General features: G+C 57.9%; 2 protein-coding genes across 5 annotated transcripts in view; one reads left to right on the top strand and one right to left on the bottom strand.

Moving 5' to 3' along the window:
• Positions 1–896: 896 nt before the first annotated feature.
• Positions 897–5,504, top strand: HIC1 (HIC ZBTB transcriptional repressor 1). Of its 2 annotated transcripts, none has more exons than XM_019755464.2 (2): positions 897–1,031; positions 2,476–5,504. In XM_019755464.2, exon 2 carries the CDS (start codon positions 2,496–2,498, stop codon positions 4,638–4,640), a length of 2,145 nt encoding a protein of 714 aa, XP_019611023.1. In that variant the 5' UTR covers positions 897–1,031; positions 2,476–2,495; the 3' UTR covers positions 4,641–5,504. The 2 variants fall into 2 exon arrangements, with proteins under 2 accessions (XP_019611023.1, XP_074177002.1); XM_074320901.1 differs by lacking the exon at positions 897–1,031 and adding an exon at positions 1,968–2,141 and having other exon boundaries at positions 2,476–4,781.
• A 170-nt stretch (positions 5,505–5,674) lies between these two features.
• SMG6 (SMG6 nonsense mediated mRNA decay factor) overlaps positions 5,675–18,002 on the bottom strand; it is a 188,621-nt gene continuing 176,293 nt past the window's right edge. For all 3 annotated transcript variants that reach the window (XM_019755458.2, XM_019755460.2, XM_019755461.2), the window contains exons 16-19: positions 14,164–14,317; positions 10,969–11,180; positions 10,570–10,651; positions 5,675–7,402 (exon numbers count right to left, since the gene is read on the bottom strand). In XM_019755458.2, coding sequence (XP_019611017.2) covers positions 7,272–7,402; positions 10,570–10,651; positions 10,969–11,180; positions 14,164–14,317 — 579 coding nt within the window. In that variant the 3' untranslated portion in view covers positions 5,675–7,271. The remainder of the gene's footprint in view (positions 7,403–10,569; positions 10,652–10,968; positions 11,181–14,163; positions 14,318–18,002) is intronic.

The following is an 18,002-nucleotide window of genomic DNA, read 5'->3' as shown; positions in this document are numbered from 1 at the left end:
GGGGGGATCCCGGGCTGCTGGCCCTCCTGTCACGTTTCTCTCGGGTCGGTGTGTTGGAGATGAAATCGTCCAAGCAGGTCCCTCAAAATGGCTCACTCAGGAATCTGGGGGCTGCGCTCGCTTCTGTGGGATCCCCAAAAGACACTGTCCAGCCATTCCCAGTCGAATAGCCTATGTCCCCTCTATAGATCTGCAAGTTCAGGGTGGCCTGTTTGGGTAACGTGTCTATCCAGGTTCACGGAGGGCCCTACGTAGCAGCCCCCAGAGTATTCCAGAGAGCCGGGACTTGGACTCCGGAAGGGGGCAGGTGTGTCTGTGCAGATTTGCGCGCCCGCAGGTGTCAGTACCTGGAGAGGATCTGGGTGCAAACGGGTTTATTCTGTGCATGTGTCATTCTAACCCATGTGTCTGAATGAGGACATGTGTGTTTGGGGGTGGGTACAAATGGACAGTCCCATCCAGGAATGTCTAAGTAGAGTCCCCCAAGATCTTGTCTATCTTCCTCTTCCTTAGGATTTCCGTAACCATCCTCCCACCATCTACTGTCACCAGTCTTCTCCTTGAGGGCAGGACTTCTCCGAATTGGGGCAATGTGAGAATCTGCAAATATGTACACCGGAGTGTTTAGCTCAAAACCTCGGGGTTTGTGGGGCTCACAGGTCCGGAGCTTGGGTTGCCAGTCGGGCACATCTGGGAGGGTGAATCTGCGAGTAGGCCTCCCTGCAAGATCCAACTCCGCATCTGCGAGCCTCCAGCCCAGGTGCGCGAGAGGGAGGTCGTGGCTGTGTCGCGCAAAGCTCCGCGCGACCGCGAGGTGGCTCCATAACTGCAGCAGAACCCGCCGGCCCGGGCCGCTCCAGATAAGAGTGTGCGGAAAGCGCGGCGGGGCTGAGACGCGACCAGGACGTGGGGAGGACGGACCAGCAGGACAGACCGACCGGGGGCCCGGCGGGCGGAGGGCAGCGCAGCGCAGCCACGTCCCCCCTGGATCCGCCGGCAGCCGGGCCCGGGGCTTCCGACATGCCCCCCAGGTGGGTCCTCGGGCTGGGGACCGGGAGGGACAGGGGACCTAGACAGCCCGGTCCTCGCGCGCTGACCGCCTTGGGCGCATCCTCCGGCGCGGGCGTCCCAACGCGGCTGGCGTTCGGAGCTCCGAGTGTCGCCCCTGGAGGACTCAGGACCACAGGGTCGCTGCTCTGCTCCGGGTTCACGGCGGGGTCAGCGGCCCGGGCCGGCTCTGCCCGCACATGGGCTGGAGAGGCGAGGGGAAGGGAAGGGGAGCTGGCGGGCGGGGCTGGCAGGGGCGCTGCCCTGGCACAGCTCGGCGCCTGGCAGCGGGGCGGGTGGGGCGCGGGCAAGGAGCTGCCACCACCGCGGGGAGGGAAGCCTGGTCGGGCTGAGGCCGCAGGTAACGGGCCGCGAGGCCCTGCGGGCCAGGCGGGGAACAGGGGAGGGCGGGCGAGCGGGCGGGCAGGGTAGCTCAAGGCTCGACTCAGGCCCTGCGGTCGCCCGGCTGCCAAAATGGGGGGCGAGAGGAAAAGCTGGGAGCCGAGGGGACTGGGGCTGGTGCGCCCCTCCCGGCCTGTCTGAAGTTGGGAAACTTTTCCCCAAGTTTGGGGCGGCGGAGTTCCCGCGGAGAAGGGGAGCTGGGGAGGGTGGCGCCGGTCTGCGAATGCAGACCTAAGGCCGAGGCCCAGCCGGGACGCGGGTGGGGCGCAGGCCGAGGTCAGGGCCGCAGCCGGCTGCGCGCCGTGCCCGCCCGGGGCGCTGCCCCCTCCCTCCCCTGGGAGCTGCGTGGCTCCCCCCTCCCCCCCACCTGCTTCCTGCCTCAGCCTCCTGCCCCGATATAACGCCCTCCCCGCGCCGGGGCCCGGCCTTCGTGCTCTGCCCGCCACGGCAGCCGCTGCCTCCGCTCCTGGTGCCGCGGCCGCCGCCCGGGCCCCAACTGAGGGCCTGACAGCCCCCGGCCAGGGCGGCGCCACGGCGGCCACGGCGCTCCCCTCCTCCGGATCACTTCCCCCAACTGGGGCAACTTCTCCCGAGGCGGGAGGCGGTTTTCAGTCGTCTCCCTTAGATCCCACTTGGGCAAACTTCTCGGCCCTGAATGACTTTTCCTGAAGCGGACATTTCCCTCAAATCGGGTAACTGTCTCCGAAAGGGTCACTTCGCCCGAACAGTTTTCTCCTTGGAAGTCCCCCCGAAGCCAGCCTGTGTGCCCGGTACCTCCGGGCGTGGGGTGCAGGCCAGCCTGGCCTCCTCTCCACCAGCCACTCTCCTGCTCCTTCTTCTGGTCTGGGCCTCCGGCCCAGGCTCCCACACTCAGAGGCTGCTGATCCTCCGCCAGTGCCCAGGCCACGGTGCTCGATGCCCGTGCCTAGCTGAGGGGAAGGGAAAGTGGAGGGGAGAAGCGCCGGGCTGGGGACAGGCAGAGAGGGCTCGGTGCGGCTCTGAACCGGCTGGTGTGTGTCCCCGCAGGAGATTGTGCTGGGCAGAGGATGCTGGACACGATGGAGGCTCCCGGCCACTCGAGGCAGCTGCTGCTGCAGCTCAACAACCAGCGCACCAAGGGCTTCTTGTGCGACGTGATCATCGTGGTGCAGAACGCCCTCTTCCGCGCGCACAAGAACGTTCTGGCGGCCAGCAGCGCCTACCTCAAGTCCCTGGTGGTGCATGACAACCTGCTCAACCTGGACCATGACATGGTGAGCCCAGCCGTGTTCCGTCTGGTGTTGGACTTCATCTACACCGGCCGCCTGGCTGATGGCGCAGAGGCTGCTGCTGCGGCGGCAGTAGCTCCGGGGACCGAGCCGAGTTTGGGCGCCGTGCTGGCTGCGGCCAGTTACCTGCAGATCCCCGACCTCGTGGCGCTGTGCAAGAAGCGCCTCAAACGCCACGGCAAGTACTGCCACCTGCGGGGCGGCGGCGGCGGCGGCGGCGGTTATGCACCCTACGGGCGGCCAGGCCGCGGCCTGCGGGCCGCCACGCCGGTCATCCAGGCCTGCTACTCGTCCCCAGCCGGGCCTCCGCCGCCGCCCAGCGTTGAGCCGCCGTCGGGCCCCGAAGCCGCAGTGAACACGCACTGCGCAGAACTGTACGCCTCCGGTCCCGGCCCGGCGGCCGCACTCTGTGCCTCGGAGCGCCGCTGCTCCCCACTCTGCGGCCTGGACCTGTCCAAGAAAAGCCCATCGGGCTCCGCGCCTCCGGAGCGGCAGCCCGGTGAGCGCGAGCTGCCCCCGCGCCCAGACAGCCCTCCCAGCGCCGGCCCCGCAGCCTACAAGGAACCACCGCTTTCTCTGCCTCCACTGCCACCGTTGCCCTTCCAAAAGCTGGAGGAGGCTGTACCACCTCCGGACCCGTTCCGTGGCGGCGGCGGCAGCCCAGGACCCGAGCCCCCCGGCCGCCCCGACGGGCCCAGCCTCCTCTACCGCTGGATGAAGCATGAGCCAGGCCTAGGCAGCTACGGCGACGAGCTGGGCCGGGAGCGGGGGTCCCCAGGGGAGCGCTGCGAGGAGCGCGGCGGGGACCCGGCATCCTCGCCCGGGGGCCCCCCGCTCGGCCTGGCTCCACCACCGCGCTACCCGGGCAGCCTGGACGGGCCTGGAGCGGGCGGCGACGGCGACGACTACAAGAGCAGCAGTGAGGAGACGGGCAGCAGCGAGGACCCCAGCCCGCCCGGCGGCCACCTCGAGGGCTACCCATGCCCGCATCTGGCTTATGGAGAGCCTGAGAGCTTCGGTGACAACCTGTACGTGTGCATCCCGTGTGGCAAGGGCTTCCCCAGCTCAGAGCAGCTCAATGCGCACGTGGAAGCGCACGTGGAGGAGGAGGAGGCGTTGTATGGCAGGGCCGAAGCGGCTGAAGTAGCTGCTGGGGCCGCGGGCCTCGGGCCCCCTTTTGGAGGCGGTGGGGACAAGGTCGCTGGGGCTCCCGGTGGCCTGGGCGAGCTGCTGCGGCCCTACCGCTGTGCATCGTGCGACAAGAGCTACAAGGACCCGGCCACGCTGCGGCAGCACGAGAAGACGCACTGGCTGACCCGGCCCTATCCATGCACCATCTGCGGGAAGAAGTTCACGCAGCGTGGTACCATGACGCGACACATGCGCAGCCACCTGGGCCTCAAGCCCTTTGCGTGCGACGCGTGTGGCATGCGATTCACACGCCAGTACCGCCTCACCGAGCACATGCGCATACACTCGGGCGAGAAGCCCTACGAATGCCAGGTGTGCGGTGGCAAGTTCGCACAGCAACGCAACCTCATCAGTCACATGAAGATGCACGCCGTGGGTGGCGCGGCCGGCGCAGCCGGGGCACTGGCGGGGCTTGGGGCGCTGCCTGGCGTCCCCGGCCCCGATGGCAAGGGCAAGCTCGACTTCCCTGAGGGCGTCTTTGCTGTGGCCCGCCTCACGGCTGAACAGCTGAGCCTGAAGCAGCAGGACAAGGCCGCCGCGGCTGAGCTGCTGGCGCAGACCACGCACTTCCTGCACGACCCCAAGGTGGCGCTCGAGAGCCTCTACCCGCTGGCTAAGTTCACGGCGGAACTGGGCCTCAGCCCGGACAAGGCGGCGGAGGTGCTGAGCCAGGGAGCGCACCTGGCCGCTGGGCCCGACGGCCGGACCATCGACCGTTTCTCCCCGACCTAGAGTGCCCCCCAATGAGGCCCGCCTCATTGCCGCTGCGTGGCCCCTGGCCTGCGCCTCCAGGGAGCGGCGGCGGCGGCGGCAGCGAGCCGGCACACCGCTCCAGGATAACTGTAGTAGCAGCGGCAGCGTCACCGCAATGGCGGCGGCCCCACCTCTCTGCGGCCTCACCTGGCCTCACTGCTTCGTGCCTTAGCCCGGGGGTGGGGGTGAGGGGAAAACCCCGGGACGGGGGTGGGGTGGGGGAAGGGAGATTTATATTTTTGATATCAGCTTTGACCAAAGGAGACCCCCGGCCCTTCTCCGCCTCTTCCTGTGGTTTGTTGGCCCCATCCCCCCCGGCTCCGTGCTGCTTTTTGGGGGAGGGGTGTCACTGTTGGGGCGCTCCCAGCCCTACCTCCGGCCCTTGCGACCACTCCCATTCTCACTGTGAATCTCCCCGCCGGGGTCGGAGCGTCGGGCAGAGTTGGGGAGCGGGGAGGGGACTGAGCCGGCCGGAGGGCCCCCTGCCCCCGCTCCCACCCGCCCGGGGACTGATAATGTGAAGTTCCTCATTTTGCACAAGTGGCACTAACCCCAGGGCCCACCCTTCCCTCCCTCTGGAGTCAGAGGGCTAAGACAGCCCTGGCATACCCGGTCTCCCATCCCACCGTGTCTCCTCCTTCCTTCCCTGGGGCCCCGGACCATATTTATTGCATGCGCCCCGGGCAGCCCCACACCCCGAGCCCAGGCTGGGCTGGGCCGGAACGTGGTCTCTTTAGCTCCCTCCTCCTCATTTGTATATTTTCTACCTTGTACACAGGCTCTTCTAGAGCCGCTTCCATTTTCTATACTCGATCCAAACAGCAATAAAACAGTAACCAAGGACCCTGGACCCTGCGGCTCTCTTCCACGCTGCCCTAGGACCTAGGGTGGGCACAGGTGGGGCCAGACAGGCAGAGGGACCAGACACAGCGCCCTTACACAGGTGCAGAGGCTTGGACCTTTTTTCCTCCCTTCCCTCCCCAGTCTCAGAGAAAGATCAGCAAGAGGTCAGATATGTTTCATAACTAAAAATTTATTAAGGAAACAAAACCAGTGCTGCAAATGGGACAGAAAGGAGAGATGGGTCTCCCACCCACCCAGTCATTGGCCTTCATCCAGGGGAGAGGATTTCAAAGGAGAGGCTGGGGACCCTGTACCCTAAAACAGCCCAGTCTTCTGAGGCCCTGGGGAACTCATACCCCCAAATCATTGGCTGTGGCTCTTTGTACAGTCCCTCCACCTTCTGGCATAATCTTGGGCCTTGGGAAGGCACAGACTTGCTCCCATTCTCTGGACAAGCTATACAGTTAGACAAGGGGCTCTGGGGGGATTCCCCCATTGGTCCCATCAAAATTTACTCCTGGCTCCTCCTCAAAACCCTGTCTTCCCCTAAATTGCTCTCATCCCTGTCCCTGGGTTGGGAGAATACATTCCCAGCAGGAAGCCTCCAGAGTGAGGCTTTGAACACAGGTGCCAGCTAAAGCGGCAACAACAAAAAAACTGAAAGGCCAAAGGGCCCTGTGTCAAGTTCTTCTAGGGCAAAGCTAGAAAACGGGGTGCAAACTCTAGGCTAGGCCATGCTCCTCCCAGGCACTAGCCTGCAAGTTTCTCAGAGCACAGGGGCCTGGAAAGGTCAGGGCGGGAAAGCTTTATTAGGTTCCTGCCACGGGTACCAGAGGAAGGAGTCTGAGAGTTGACAAACCCCATGGCAAGGAACTGAGGTGAGGAAATGGAGGGAACAAGGAGGTGAGAGGGACCAACTAGAAAGGGAAGGAGGGTGAGGCGAATGATTCAGTGAGGAGGGAGAACAAGGAGAGGGTAGGGGAGAACAGAAAAGTCTTGAGGAAATTTTCTTCAGTGGGAAATAGAGCAAAAGAAAGGCCAAAGAGGGGAGAGGAAGCAGGCAAAGGCCATCCCAGAAGCATGGGCCTGAGACCAGATGTCCCTTCCCTCCAGACCCATGACCACCCGAGAGGAAAACAAGTGGCAAAGTGCTATGGACCCAGAGTGGTAAGGGCAGGAAGAGCAGCAGGACGAGGGGGGTAGGCGGAGGACTGCTGTTTGGGACGTGGTGTCCAGAACCCAACTTGGGTCCGTGGGGGAATCCAGGCCTCAGGGAGAGACACACCCTGGGCACTCTTTCATGGCATGACCAAGCTTCTTGGACACATTCAGGACAGGGGTTCTGAAGATTAAAGGGACCCGTTATTTCACCTGCATCTGATGGAAACCTCAACACCCTGCCCCATCTCCACCTCAGTGGCTGAGTCCCTGTGCTGAGAAAGCCTTCCCCAGCCCTTGAACTAGACAGACGGGGAGGGAGAAAGGCTGGACAGCCTATCTGGCTTGCCCACCTGCTGTCACTGCAGCCAGCCACCTCTCTACTAAGTCTTGGCAGCCCAGGAGGGTCCCAGCAGCTTCAGCCCAGCCCTCTGGAGGGCTTTGTGAGGAGCAGCTCCCCCACAGCACGGCCACGGCGTGGGTTGGAAGAGGATGGTTTATTGTCTGGGAGGATTGGTGGCTCAGGCACGTGGGCATCTCCGTGCTACACTGGGTGCCTGGTGGCCTCTCAGGAACGGTTCCACGGGGGTGGGCCCCGGTGTGGCCCCCTCAGCCCACCTGGGCCCAAGTGAGGAAGGCCGGGATGTCCCGCACAGGCACGTTCCTTGTCAGCGCCTTCACACGCAGGTTCCGGTCATCCGTCAGCAGTACCACCTCCCGCAGCAGCCGAATTGGCTCCTCTGTTGGCACAAGAGAGCAGGAGGACTTCACTGAGGGCAGGAGGCAGAGGTACTGGCCGCCTCTCCTCACTGGAGGGGAATATGGTCCTGGGGGGGTCAAGGCCAGACATCTCCTGGCCCTTCACAACTCCTTTCCCTCATGGAGATGATGAGCTGCGGGTGCCCCTCCCCTGCTGGCTGGCGAGAGCCGTGCTGGGCCGGGGCTGGTCTGTGTTGGACCCCTGCCTCCCGCACGGGGCTGTGCTGCCTCCTGTCCTGAGAGCTGCCAGAACCACCGGCCTCCATGCAGCCCTCTCCTGGTACTCTGAACTGAGGGAGCAGGAGAAGCCCTTTTCCTTCTACTCCTTCTGACTGCATGGCTGGTCCTGGACTCACAATCCTCCTCTTACTGCACAACCTCTCTCCCTCCAAGGCCAGCAGGTTGATCATTCAGGTATTAAGAGGTAGAAAATGAAAGATGGAATATGGAGTGTATCCAGGGCTTCCAGAAGTGAGGAGAGGGGAGCTCTGAGGGGACGAGGGCAAGAGTCCTTGGCAGAGCTGTTGCCAAGGGGGCCCGGAAGCTGTAGCCAAATGATTTCCTCTATTAAGTAAAAGTAATCCATGGTGAAAATATCTAACAGCACAGAAGAGGAAAAAGGAAAGGTAAAATCGGGCTCAGCCTCCCAATTTTCTCCCTTCATGCGTGGCTGCCTTGTTCCCCAGGGTAGATCTGTGTATGCTTCCAGATTTCTTTATGCACATTTACAAGTATATATACTTGTTATATAAGCTTCCCCCCACACATTACAATCATACTAGCCATACTTACTTTATTCAAATTTTATTTTTAAAAACAGATAGCCTTTATTCTTTTTACATGACTTTTAGCAGGATGCCTTCTACCACCTCTCTTCTCCTAATTCTCTAAACTTGTCATGTATTGGGGAGAATTTAAACTGGGACCAGGTACTAACACAGGAGACCTCCTCCCCCACCCCCCCGCCCCTGGCCCAAGGCCCCTGAGGTGGCAAGTACACTCCTCAGTCCCAGGCTGGGTGTCTCCTATCAGAGGCCAGCACACAATGAGGCACCGGGAACGTCCGGTGGGGCTGACTGACTGCCGGCGCTGGCTCTGCCGGGGGCCTGCAGATGTCCATGTGGGACCTGAGCACTGTCAGGCTTCCAGCCCCAGGCAGAGAGGCTGAGAACTGGCTGTCAGCCTCGGGAGGAGTTTGGGGGAAGAGGGAGGGAGAGACTTGTGGGGTTGATGGTGGTGAGAGGAGAGAGGTGGAAGGCGGGTGTGAAGGGGGGTGAGGGGCTGTGCTGGGCAGAGGGAGAGGAAGGTGGCCAAGGGGAAAGCGGATGCCCTGAGGCCGCTGCTCAACTGCCTGGGCCTGGCCTTTCTGGGGCAGGGTGGGGTGGTGGTGTGCGGTGCTGTGTGGGGCTCCCAGCTGGCTGCCCGAGCCTGTCTGCAGCCTCACCATTCCTGCCCTGGGACTCAGACCAGGAGAGTCCCAGGCTTTAGGTCAGCCAACTAAGGCCCAGCATTGCTGGCAGGGGTCTGCAGGGGTTTCTGTGGATACTTTGAGACATTTTTAACAATAAACATCCTCTGTTTTGACACTGGTAACTTCACTTTGTTAGAAACCAGAGACTGTCATCTTGTCAGGCCCCATCCGCCATAATCCACATGATTTTAAAATTCAACATCGTTTACACATAAACATTTGGTGACAGTTTCTCTGTGAATCTGACAAGTTAATCTGCTAAGAATTCACACTGACAAATGGGGTTTGATTACACCAGCCGTTGCTGATGTAATTCTGATAGGGGCGGTCCCCAGGATGGCAATGGGTTCCTGTAGGCTGTTTGGGGTGAAGTGGGGGTGAGGTGGGGAGACTAGTAGGGCCAAAGCCAAAATGTGTCTCTGCTAAGAAACAGCTCTGAGACTGGGTGGGGTCACAGCAGTATCTGAACTGTACTTCCCAACAAGGCCTTCTGCACTCCTGCCTACCTCTTCTTCAGAAGGTGCCTCTCTAGGAAGTTGCCTGGGAGCAAGCCCAAGCTCCTCTGTTTGGCTCAGCCAGGACTCCTTTTTACCATTCAAATGCTCCAGATCTGGCCTTAAGGGACAGGACAGGCAAGCTGCGTGGCAGGACCCATCTGAGGAACAGCAGTTGTGGACTCATTACCAGCCCCCAGTACAGAGAGTGAGGCAGGAGTGAGGGGCTGCACTACCGTGGGTGGGAGAGCATTAGAGAAGACGATTCCCAGACCAGCCTGGAAGCCAGGGCGAGGAAAATGAGCAGGGGGAATGGGTGACAACAACTAAAAGAAAATGACAGGAGACTAGATATATGTAGACAGAAACCAAATGGTGAGAATGCTCAGCTCTGCAGATGACGCTGAGGTAGGAGGTCCTAGGAATTCCTTCCACAAGATGAAATGTCAGACTCCTGGGAGCCAGGAGCAGAAAATACCTGAACTTTGCTGACTCTGAGGGGCTGTGCAGGAAAGTTCAAGGTTGAGTGAGGTGCTCTAGTACCTGGAAGAGAGCCCCAGGGTGGGCCTTTGGCCCAAAGATGGGCTTTTGCTCACGAAAAGGTCCCAGAAAACTGGGCTTAAGGCTCAGTCCTCAAGCTCTCACTTGCCTCTAACTCCAGCCAGCCTGTAAAGTGCTGAGCTCATGACCATAGGGACAGGCAGAAAAGACCCACAACTTGCTGGGGAAGTCCCTCCACCCCCCACCAGATAAGAATCAGGGTAAACTTCAGAGACGAAGTAAGAGGGTGAGCATGGCCCAGCACAGGGAGGTGGGCTCCAGGGACCACTGGGACTGTCCTCTCAGAGCTGCAGGGGGCTGGGCTCAGGAGACCATGGCCAGAAGAAGCTAGGCTGAATCATAAAGACATTCTTGCTGTCAGAGAACTCACTGAAGACCCAAGAAAGGAAATGGATGCACGCTGAATGAGAAAGCTCACTGCTTGCAGCCTGGCTTCCTGGGGTAGGTCCATCCTTAGTTGGCTCAGGGTCCACCTGACAGTCCCTGTGAGTGGGGGAGCTGTGACAGGGGAGGCTGAGTTCTAGGAGGGCAGGAAGCTGGGCTGGCCTCAGGGTGGCCTCAGGCTGAGGACGGAAGGGCAAGGTAGGGCAGGCAATGAGCCCAGGCAGAGGCAAAGCTGTACCTTTGTTGGTGGGCATGAAGTCCTTAGCCTTGTCTTTGCAGTAGTGGAGGCAGCAGGAGAGGATCAGGTCGTCGTTGTTACCCTGGAGGAAGACAGTGTGAGAAGTGCTACCGGGCAGGAGGGGGCACCATGTGGAGGAAGCACAGGTGTACTGTCTCTGGGGCCCTGGCGAGGGTCACACCCCAGAGTCCCTCCCACACATGCCCTGGCCCTGCCTGGCCGAGTCCAACTGTGCCAGGAGCAGTCTACGGGACAGGGAACGCCCATTCCTGGGCCCTGATCATGGCTGCCCCCTCAGCCGCCCAGGTTGACTGAGCTTCCTTTATCTTCTCCCTCCTAGAGACCCTGTTCTGAAGGCTGGCTGTGGGCACTCCCTTTCTTCTGGGGGGGGGGTCTCACCAGCTGGCCAGTGATGTCCTCACTGCGGAAGGCGATGGATTCGAGTTCATTGCCACGGCTGGTGAGGGCCCGTAGACAGGAGTCCCGGCTCTCGAATCGCCGCTCAAGGAATTCGATGGACTTTCGAGCCTTTTCCTGCACCACACGGGCATAGCCCCCAGCCCGGTGGTCTGTCTCTTGTCCCTTGGCCAGGCCGTCCAGCTCATTGATCACTGATGAGACACAGCCCCACAAGGTATCAGCCTCAGCAATCATGTCTGTCTTCACCCTAGGCCTCGCATTCCCAGTCAGCCCCATACCAGACCACAGAATCCATCCTGCCCCACAGGACTCTTCCAGTGAAAGTAGGGGACCTTGTGGGGCAAGAAGTGTCCCCGACTTTCCACAGTGCTCTCTCCTTTCTGCCTCTTCCTCCAGGCCCAGCCCTCCTCCTGGGAGGAACTTATAGAGATTTTTCTGGAACTGCTGTATTCAGAGGAAGAAACCTGGCCCCTCTATCGCATTCCTTAGTTATAGGATCAAATTGAAAGGGTCCCTCAGGAGAGGCCAGGGTCTGTAGCAGCTAAAGGGAAAGCGGCTCCCCCTCATCTACTTGGGCTCCCAACCACAGCAGTCCAAGAGGGGCCAAGTTCTATACCCCACACCCTGGCAGAGGGCAGAGAGGTTACCAACTGGGAAGTGGCAGTCACAGTCTCACTTGCAAGAGCCCTGGTATTCCCCAAAACCATGCCCTTGGCACATCTACCTCCTCTGATACTGCACGTGTGTGTGTGTGTGTGTGATGCCTGTATGCCTGTCTGCCTGCCTATGTGTCTGGGACACAGCTTCATTTTCTGGTGAAGATTCTTTCCAAAATTCCAGCCAAAAGCCTGAGGTCAAGTGGGAAATATGCACTCCTTGGGGGCTCCGGGAGAGTTTGGGGTCTGAGGCCTCTCCTCAGTGCAATGATTCATGGCTTGGGGAATCGGCATGAGCGTGCTGTTCCATGGTGAGCCTGGCACTCACTGTCTGGGTATTCAGAGCCACTTTCTGGAAAGGGCCCATGTGGGAACACAAACGGACACACACACACACACACACACACACACACACACACACACACACACACACACCAAGCGTGCGCACACACGACACCCATGCTTTCAGCAACCATGGGCGACCGTGTCCACACAATGTATGCTTAGGTTGGAGAGTAGTGGTGGATGGGTACATGGTACAGCAAACAGAACATCAAACACAAAAAACTGGTATTCCATCCCAAAATCTGCTTTCCTGCTTCCAAACTAAACAGGCTTCAAAGGGGAAGCTTGTTTGTGCTTCTGCACCAGGCGGGGCTTCTTGATGCTGGGGTCAGGCCTAAGGAGCATGGAGCAGGTTAAAGAGCACAAGAAGCAGGGAAGGCTGATGGCTTAACTGTTTGCGCTCTGGACACAGGGCAGGGCACTGAGGGAGCCTCACTAAACAGGAGCTTCTCTACAGCTCCTGGGAGCCAAGGGCCCTGCCCAGCCGAAGAAGGTTCAAAGCGTCTGCCTAGGCTGCTTTAACAGTTGTCATTTCCCAATGCCCTCGGGGGTCATCGATTTATTAGGCACATATCCTCAGGATGTTCTCATATATTTGCTTCCTCTCTACCACCTTTGGCTTTCTTCACTGAAACATAAGCTCCTCAAGACCAAGGGCTGCAGCTCTACCTTCCAGTGGATACCCAGGAACAAGGGAACTGTGCACACAGTAGGGGCACAAGAACCCTGCTAGCCTAGCATAGTGTTGGAGGCTCCTTCAGAGTCTTAGAGGGCTTCTGAGATGCCATAGCTTTCAGTTACACCATTTCTTGACCATCTAACAAAAAAGAGACCAATTCACTTTCTTCCCCCTGAAACTCCTGGGTAGGAAAGCACAGAAATCATCTTGAAAGCCGCCCCACCCCAGGACCCAGGGGAGGGGAGAGGGGAAGTTGGGACAATTTGATGGACTTGCTGCTCAGCTGTGGGGAGAAAGGCTGCTCTACTTTTGAAGAACAGAAAACCTTCCCTTAGGTCTAAGAGCCTGGGTTTAAGAGGTTCTGGCCAGGCCACATGGGGAGGGGGAAGGAAGACAGGGAGGGTGGAGGCGGGACGAGGGCTGCTTCAGTGCCAACATTCTCAGGTGGTGCTAACGTGTTTCCCACAACCCCCCAGGGTTCTATAGCCTCTGCAGGGGCGGATGTTTCCTGCCCTTTGTTTCCACCCTCATCTGGCACTAAGACACTTGGGACTGGGAGGGAAGGCCCAATGGAACATCTTGGCATGGATGTCAGAGGTGGCTTGGCAGGCAGACTGCCAGTCTGGCGGCTTTTCCAGAGGACAGGGCTCCCATATTGCTCCAAGTGGCTGCTGAGAAGGGGACAGTAAAAAGCCTGGGCTTCCCAATTATCTCCCAGAGACTCTCCCTCCACAGGATAGTCCTCAGCTATAGTAGTCGTATCAGCTAGATTAGATAGGAGCCCAGAGCCCAAAGCCCGTCCTGAGGGTCACCCACCACAGAGCTCCAAGAACTACTAGTACCTAGACAGTCCCCTGGAGACAGCCCAGCTGGGCTCTTTGGGCCTGAGAGAGGAAGCAAGCTGGCTGGGTCCTGAGATGCTGACCCTGTACCAGCACCAATGACCAGACAGTGGGAAGGGCCCAAGTGGCAGGAATCCACGGGCATGAGCCAAGGGCTTGCTCTGGAGGGTTTCTGTTGGCCTGGCCTTAGGGTGACATTGGCCAGAAGAATGCTACCTCGAATGATCATGAAAAGCTACAAGACAATCAGACCAAAGGCATCTAACCACTTCAAAATCCTCCCAGCCTCCCTGCCAGACCACCCAGCAGCACTGCCGTTATCTGCCAGGGTTGAGTGTTTACCAATAACGGGAACCAGCTTTGCTGTTTTACTGCAAGCTTTATAAGGATAAAAACAAGGGCTGGGCTCATGCAGCCTCTGGTTGCTGGGACACAGGAGTCCATTTGCTCCAGCAGTTTAAGCCATGGATCAGCCATAATAATTTGAATTGCTTTGATTATTAAACAATTTTCCCTGCCCCACACATTCCCTACTTCCCTGCAAATCCTGTCTCACACACACAGCAGGGCTCTGCCTGCCTGGCCCCCGGGCTGGGGGACGTGCGTAGAGGGGGCTGTGGTGCACGTGCAGGGCTGCTCTGGCCTGACTCACCGATGAGGGGTACCACCAGGATGTACTTCCTGCTGTCCAGAAGCCGTGCCAGACTGGCCAGGTGGTCAATGAAGCCATTGGTGTCTGGTACGAGGAACAAAGGTCTGATCTCGAGCTCCATCTGCCTCATCTGACTCTGGTCCTCCAGGACAGCCTACAGGGACACAGAACGAACGGTGAGTGAGCCAGAGAGTGAGCAGACGAGCGGGTGGGTGAGCCAGGGCCCTGACTCCACAGTGTGTCAGCATCCTGCCCCCAAACCTCGTCCCCCTCCAGAGGAACAGCCAGCCCTTGTCAGGCCTGAGGGATAGACAGGCCCAGTGGCTGGGCAAAGCACTGCAATAAAAATCAACATAGACCAAATGGCCTAGAGAATGGAGCGTGACTAAAACCTTGCCTAGGACTGAGAAAGGACCTGATGATATTAAAAATAACAGGTCTCTGAAAGTAAAACCTTGGGCTAAAGATCTACAAGGGCAAGTTAGGTTCCTTGGATATGAAAGTGGTTTCACATATGTTATGTAGGCAGGTACTTCTCAATCCAGACACCATATCCCAAATAGAATTTGTATTTCAATTTACTTCACTGTGTAGTTAAAAAAAAAAAAAAAAAAAAAGTTCAACTCAAAGGCTATACAAAAATAGTGACGCTGACAACTATTAATACCAAAGTTTCCTGCAGCAGCAGGAGTCCATAGGTGTGATGGATTAGGAACCAATTCGCAGTTTTGCGAAGAGTTAATACTCAGACTGATCAAAATCACCACCTTCCCCCAACCCTAGCAGCACAGTATTTCCTAAATGTTAAGTCTTTTGTGTTCTACTTGCACGCCTCTGCCACAACTCTGTACAATCTATACTATTATTTACTTGCTGTTTTCCTGTAAATTGACTTTAGGTCAACTCATTTTTTGGTTAGCCTCTTCTTAAGCAATGATATCCATGGGAGCAAGGGTTGACGGTCAAGTGATGTTTACTAGTGCAAACTAAACTTCCATAATAGTCAGTTGAAGGACCACCTGCATCACTAAAAAACCACCTCGTGCGGCACCAGAGGTCTGTACACCACACCTTGGAAAGCACACGGCCTAGTGCTTGTTAGTCTTACAGCTGTTTGCATTTCAGGGAAGCTTCGTGTACGTCTGGGAAAGCCCGATTTTCTCCAGTCTGACAGCCGTATGTGTGGCAGCAGCTCTGGGTATGCCTGTCACTACAGAGCAAGGTCACAATTGTGCTGCTTCCTCTTCTGGGGGCCATGGCCGAGAAGCAAACTGATTTGCTGGCATCTGCCCAGACAGCGTGCTCCCAGCATCTGGAGCTGGAGGGCACCGACACAAACCTTGCAAGGGCCAGGTGAGCAGGTCTCAGCCCTGCCACGCCCTCTCATGGCCTCCTACCGCACACCAACTGGCAGGGACAGACACAGGCGCAGGGCAGGAGGAGTGCATGTGCGTGCCAAGTGAGGGGGGCCCACAGTGCTGGGTCCTGGCCACCAACAGTCAGTGAGGAAGGTGCTCAGGTTTCACTGGCAATGACAGTAAAACTGAAAGGGCATGCCTCTGAATGCTGGGGGTGGCTTCTCTGTGACCTGCTGGGGACCTCTTCCTATGAGTAAGTCGTTGCTGCCACTGCTACCACAGCTGGTGGAAGGCACAGGCCACAGGACGCTGGCGGGCATGAGAAAATGCAGCTGAGAGGCCCAGTCTGCTAGTCTTCCTATTGCTCTCACCTCATTTGGGGAAAGTGCCACCGCTGCTGGCCACCTTCCCAGGGAATTTGGGTCACTGTCCCTCCCCCACGGGGCTGCCAACTAGAGGGTGACACACATTCCACCAAACTCAACTCGGGCATTTAAAAAAATTATTTTTTATTGCAATACAACTGACATATAACATTGCGTAACGGCTTGGACATTTTGTAAGAACAGGACACGGTCCCTACTCAGGTTCAGTAACAACTCTTTCCTATTTCTCTTTACACTGAGGGAACATCAGCATTTCTGGTCCTCATTTTCCCTGCTCTTGCGTGTTCTCTATCCAGCATTTCCACTCCCAGGAACATTTGTTTTGGTACCATAGGCATAAAATCGCTTTCTGGGTGAGAGGGAATAGAACAAGCACTGACACTGACCGGGGAAGGAGAGGGGGCCCCGGCACCTGTGGTGACAGGGGCTCAGGGTCCTCACTGGACACTGCATCTATACCACGGCCCCACTGACTCCTTTCACATCGTAATTTTCCTGCCTCCAGAAATGACACTCCAGCCCTGGTTTGACTCGAAGGAAGTGGAACTGGCTGCCATTTTTGACCACGTGTGAACGACCTCCTCAGACTTGTACCTTTACAGCTGGCAGCAGGCAGGACGGCTTTAAATTAGGCGGCCACGGGAGGCTGGGAGCCTACTTGTGTGCTCTGATGACAGGACGGAAGAAAAATCGAGCAGGGTCCAGAGAAGCTCTGAGTTCCTTGAACTCTGGCTCAGGGCCAGAAAGGTGAACAGAGGCCACAGCCTCTTAGGGAGGTAGCAGCCTTGTTGGTTCCCCGCGGGTGGGGGGTGGGGGGTGTCAAGCTGTATGAGGGTGGTCAGAACTGTGTTGCCATCATCCGGTCCCAGGGACACCCGCAGACAACTTCCCTTAACCTGGCTCTGCCCAGTGAGTCACCACACAACTGCTTCCTGTTCCCCCCATGCCCTCACGGAGTCTCTGGGGATTAAATGAAGCTGTTCCCTCTACTCCTCGGGTACCTGTGGGCCTCTGGGGCGGGGGTCACACCTGAGTCACGAGACCGGCTCAGTCCTTTTCAAAAGAATGGCAGACTGAGGAAGGACAGGGAGTCTGCAGGCCCTCTTCTGTGGGTGTCTGTGTTTCCGGCCCTCTCTGAGTGGCGCTGTGTGTGTGCGTGTGTGTGTTTAGCATTTGCCCTCCCAACTTTTCCAGATTTTACCCGTCAGATTCCTGGCAGCTGTGCACGGCGCCTGTGCCGGCCGTCACGTCCCATTCCAATCTCTGGGTCGCACGGTGAGAGAAGGACACAGGATGCGCAGGGAGTGAAAAAGTGATGTGGGTGGGGAGAGTGCCAAGTCCCCACTCACAGCCATGGACGCTTAGGGAGAAGGGGGAAGCGTGCTGCTGTGGAGTTCAGAGGCCGGTAGTGAGATTTATTTTTGTTTGTATGAGTAAAAAGCTGCAGAAGCCTCTGGTGGGGGTGAGGGGGGCGCAACTGGAATGTTGTGATTCAGACAGATTGGTCTTGGCCTGGAATCAAGTGTGCTGACCCGGAAGGAGAGTTTCATAGGAACCCTTCTCACTGCAGCTAAGATAGGGCCACAGTGGTCCTAGGACAGACAGTGAACTGGGAAATCAAGGAAAGCACAGACGCTTTGAAATCAGATCAGTGGCAATAAGGACCAAGTTGTCATAAAGTGTGGAAGCAAAAAAGAACTTAATTCTGTTTCCGGAAGGTGCTAAAGAACCAATTTTCTCTGAAGTACGGGAGCATACCTGAGCCAGCTGGTGGGGTGCTGAGAAAGATAAACCACAATAACACCTGGTGAAGAAGCTGACAGCCTTGGGTCCCCAGGAAGGGCTCTTTTACAGGTTAAATTCCTCCTTCTAGGCAGTGGGGATGGTTTGGGGATGCAAAACCACTGAACATTGAGATACTGAGAATTATTAATATAAATAAAGGCAATGTAATTAGCTCACATAGGAGTTATGGAACTTGAAAAACTCTGATGACGAAGCAGAGCCAGATCACAAGAAGGCCTGCTTAGGTCTTCCTTCTGCTTAGGGCTCCACAGAGAGTGTGGCTGCTCCCTTCCCTCTGTAGGGTGATAGA

This window comes from Rhinolophus sinicus, linkage group LG15 (assembly GCF_036562045.2).
Source record: "Rhinolophus sinicus isolate RSC01 linkage group LG15, ASM3656204v1, whole genome shotgun sequence".
In the NCBI taxonomy this organism is placed as follows: Eukaryota; Metazoa; Chordata; class Mammalia; order Chiroptera; family Rhinolophidae; genus Rhinolophus; species Rhinolophus sinicus.
Note: the sequence above shows the minus strand (reverse complement) of the source record. Positions and strands in the feature narration are given on the sequence as shown.

What these genes read in the sequence shown, in the direction of transcription:
- HIC1 (XM_074320901.1), top strand. Translation starts at nt 2,105, where the DNA reads ATGACTTTTCCTGAAGCGGACATTTCCCTCAAATCGG. An exon ending in GGACATTTCCCTCAAATCGG is followed by an intron (nt 2,142 to 2,475) that starts GTAACTGTCTCC and finishes GTGTCCCCGCAG; the next exon opens with GAGATTGTGCTGGGCAGAGG.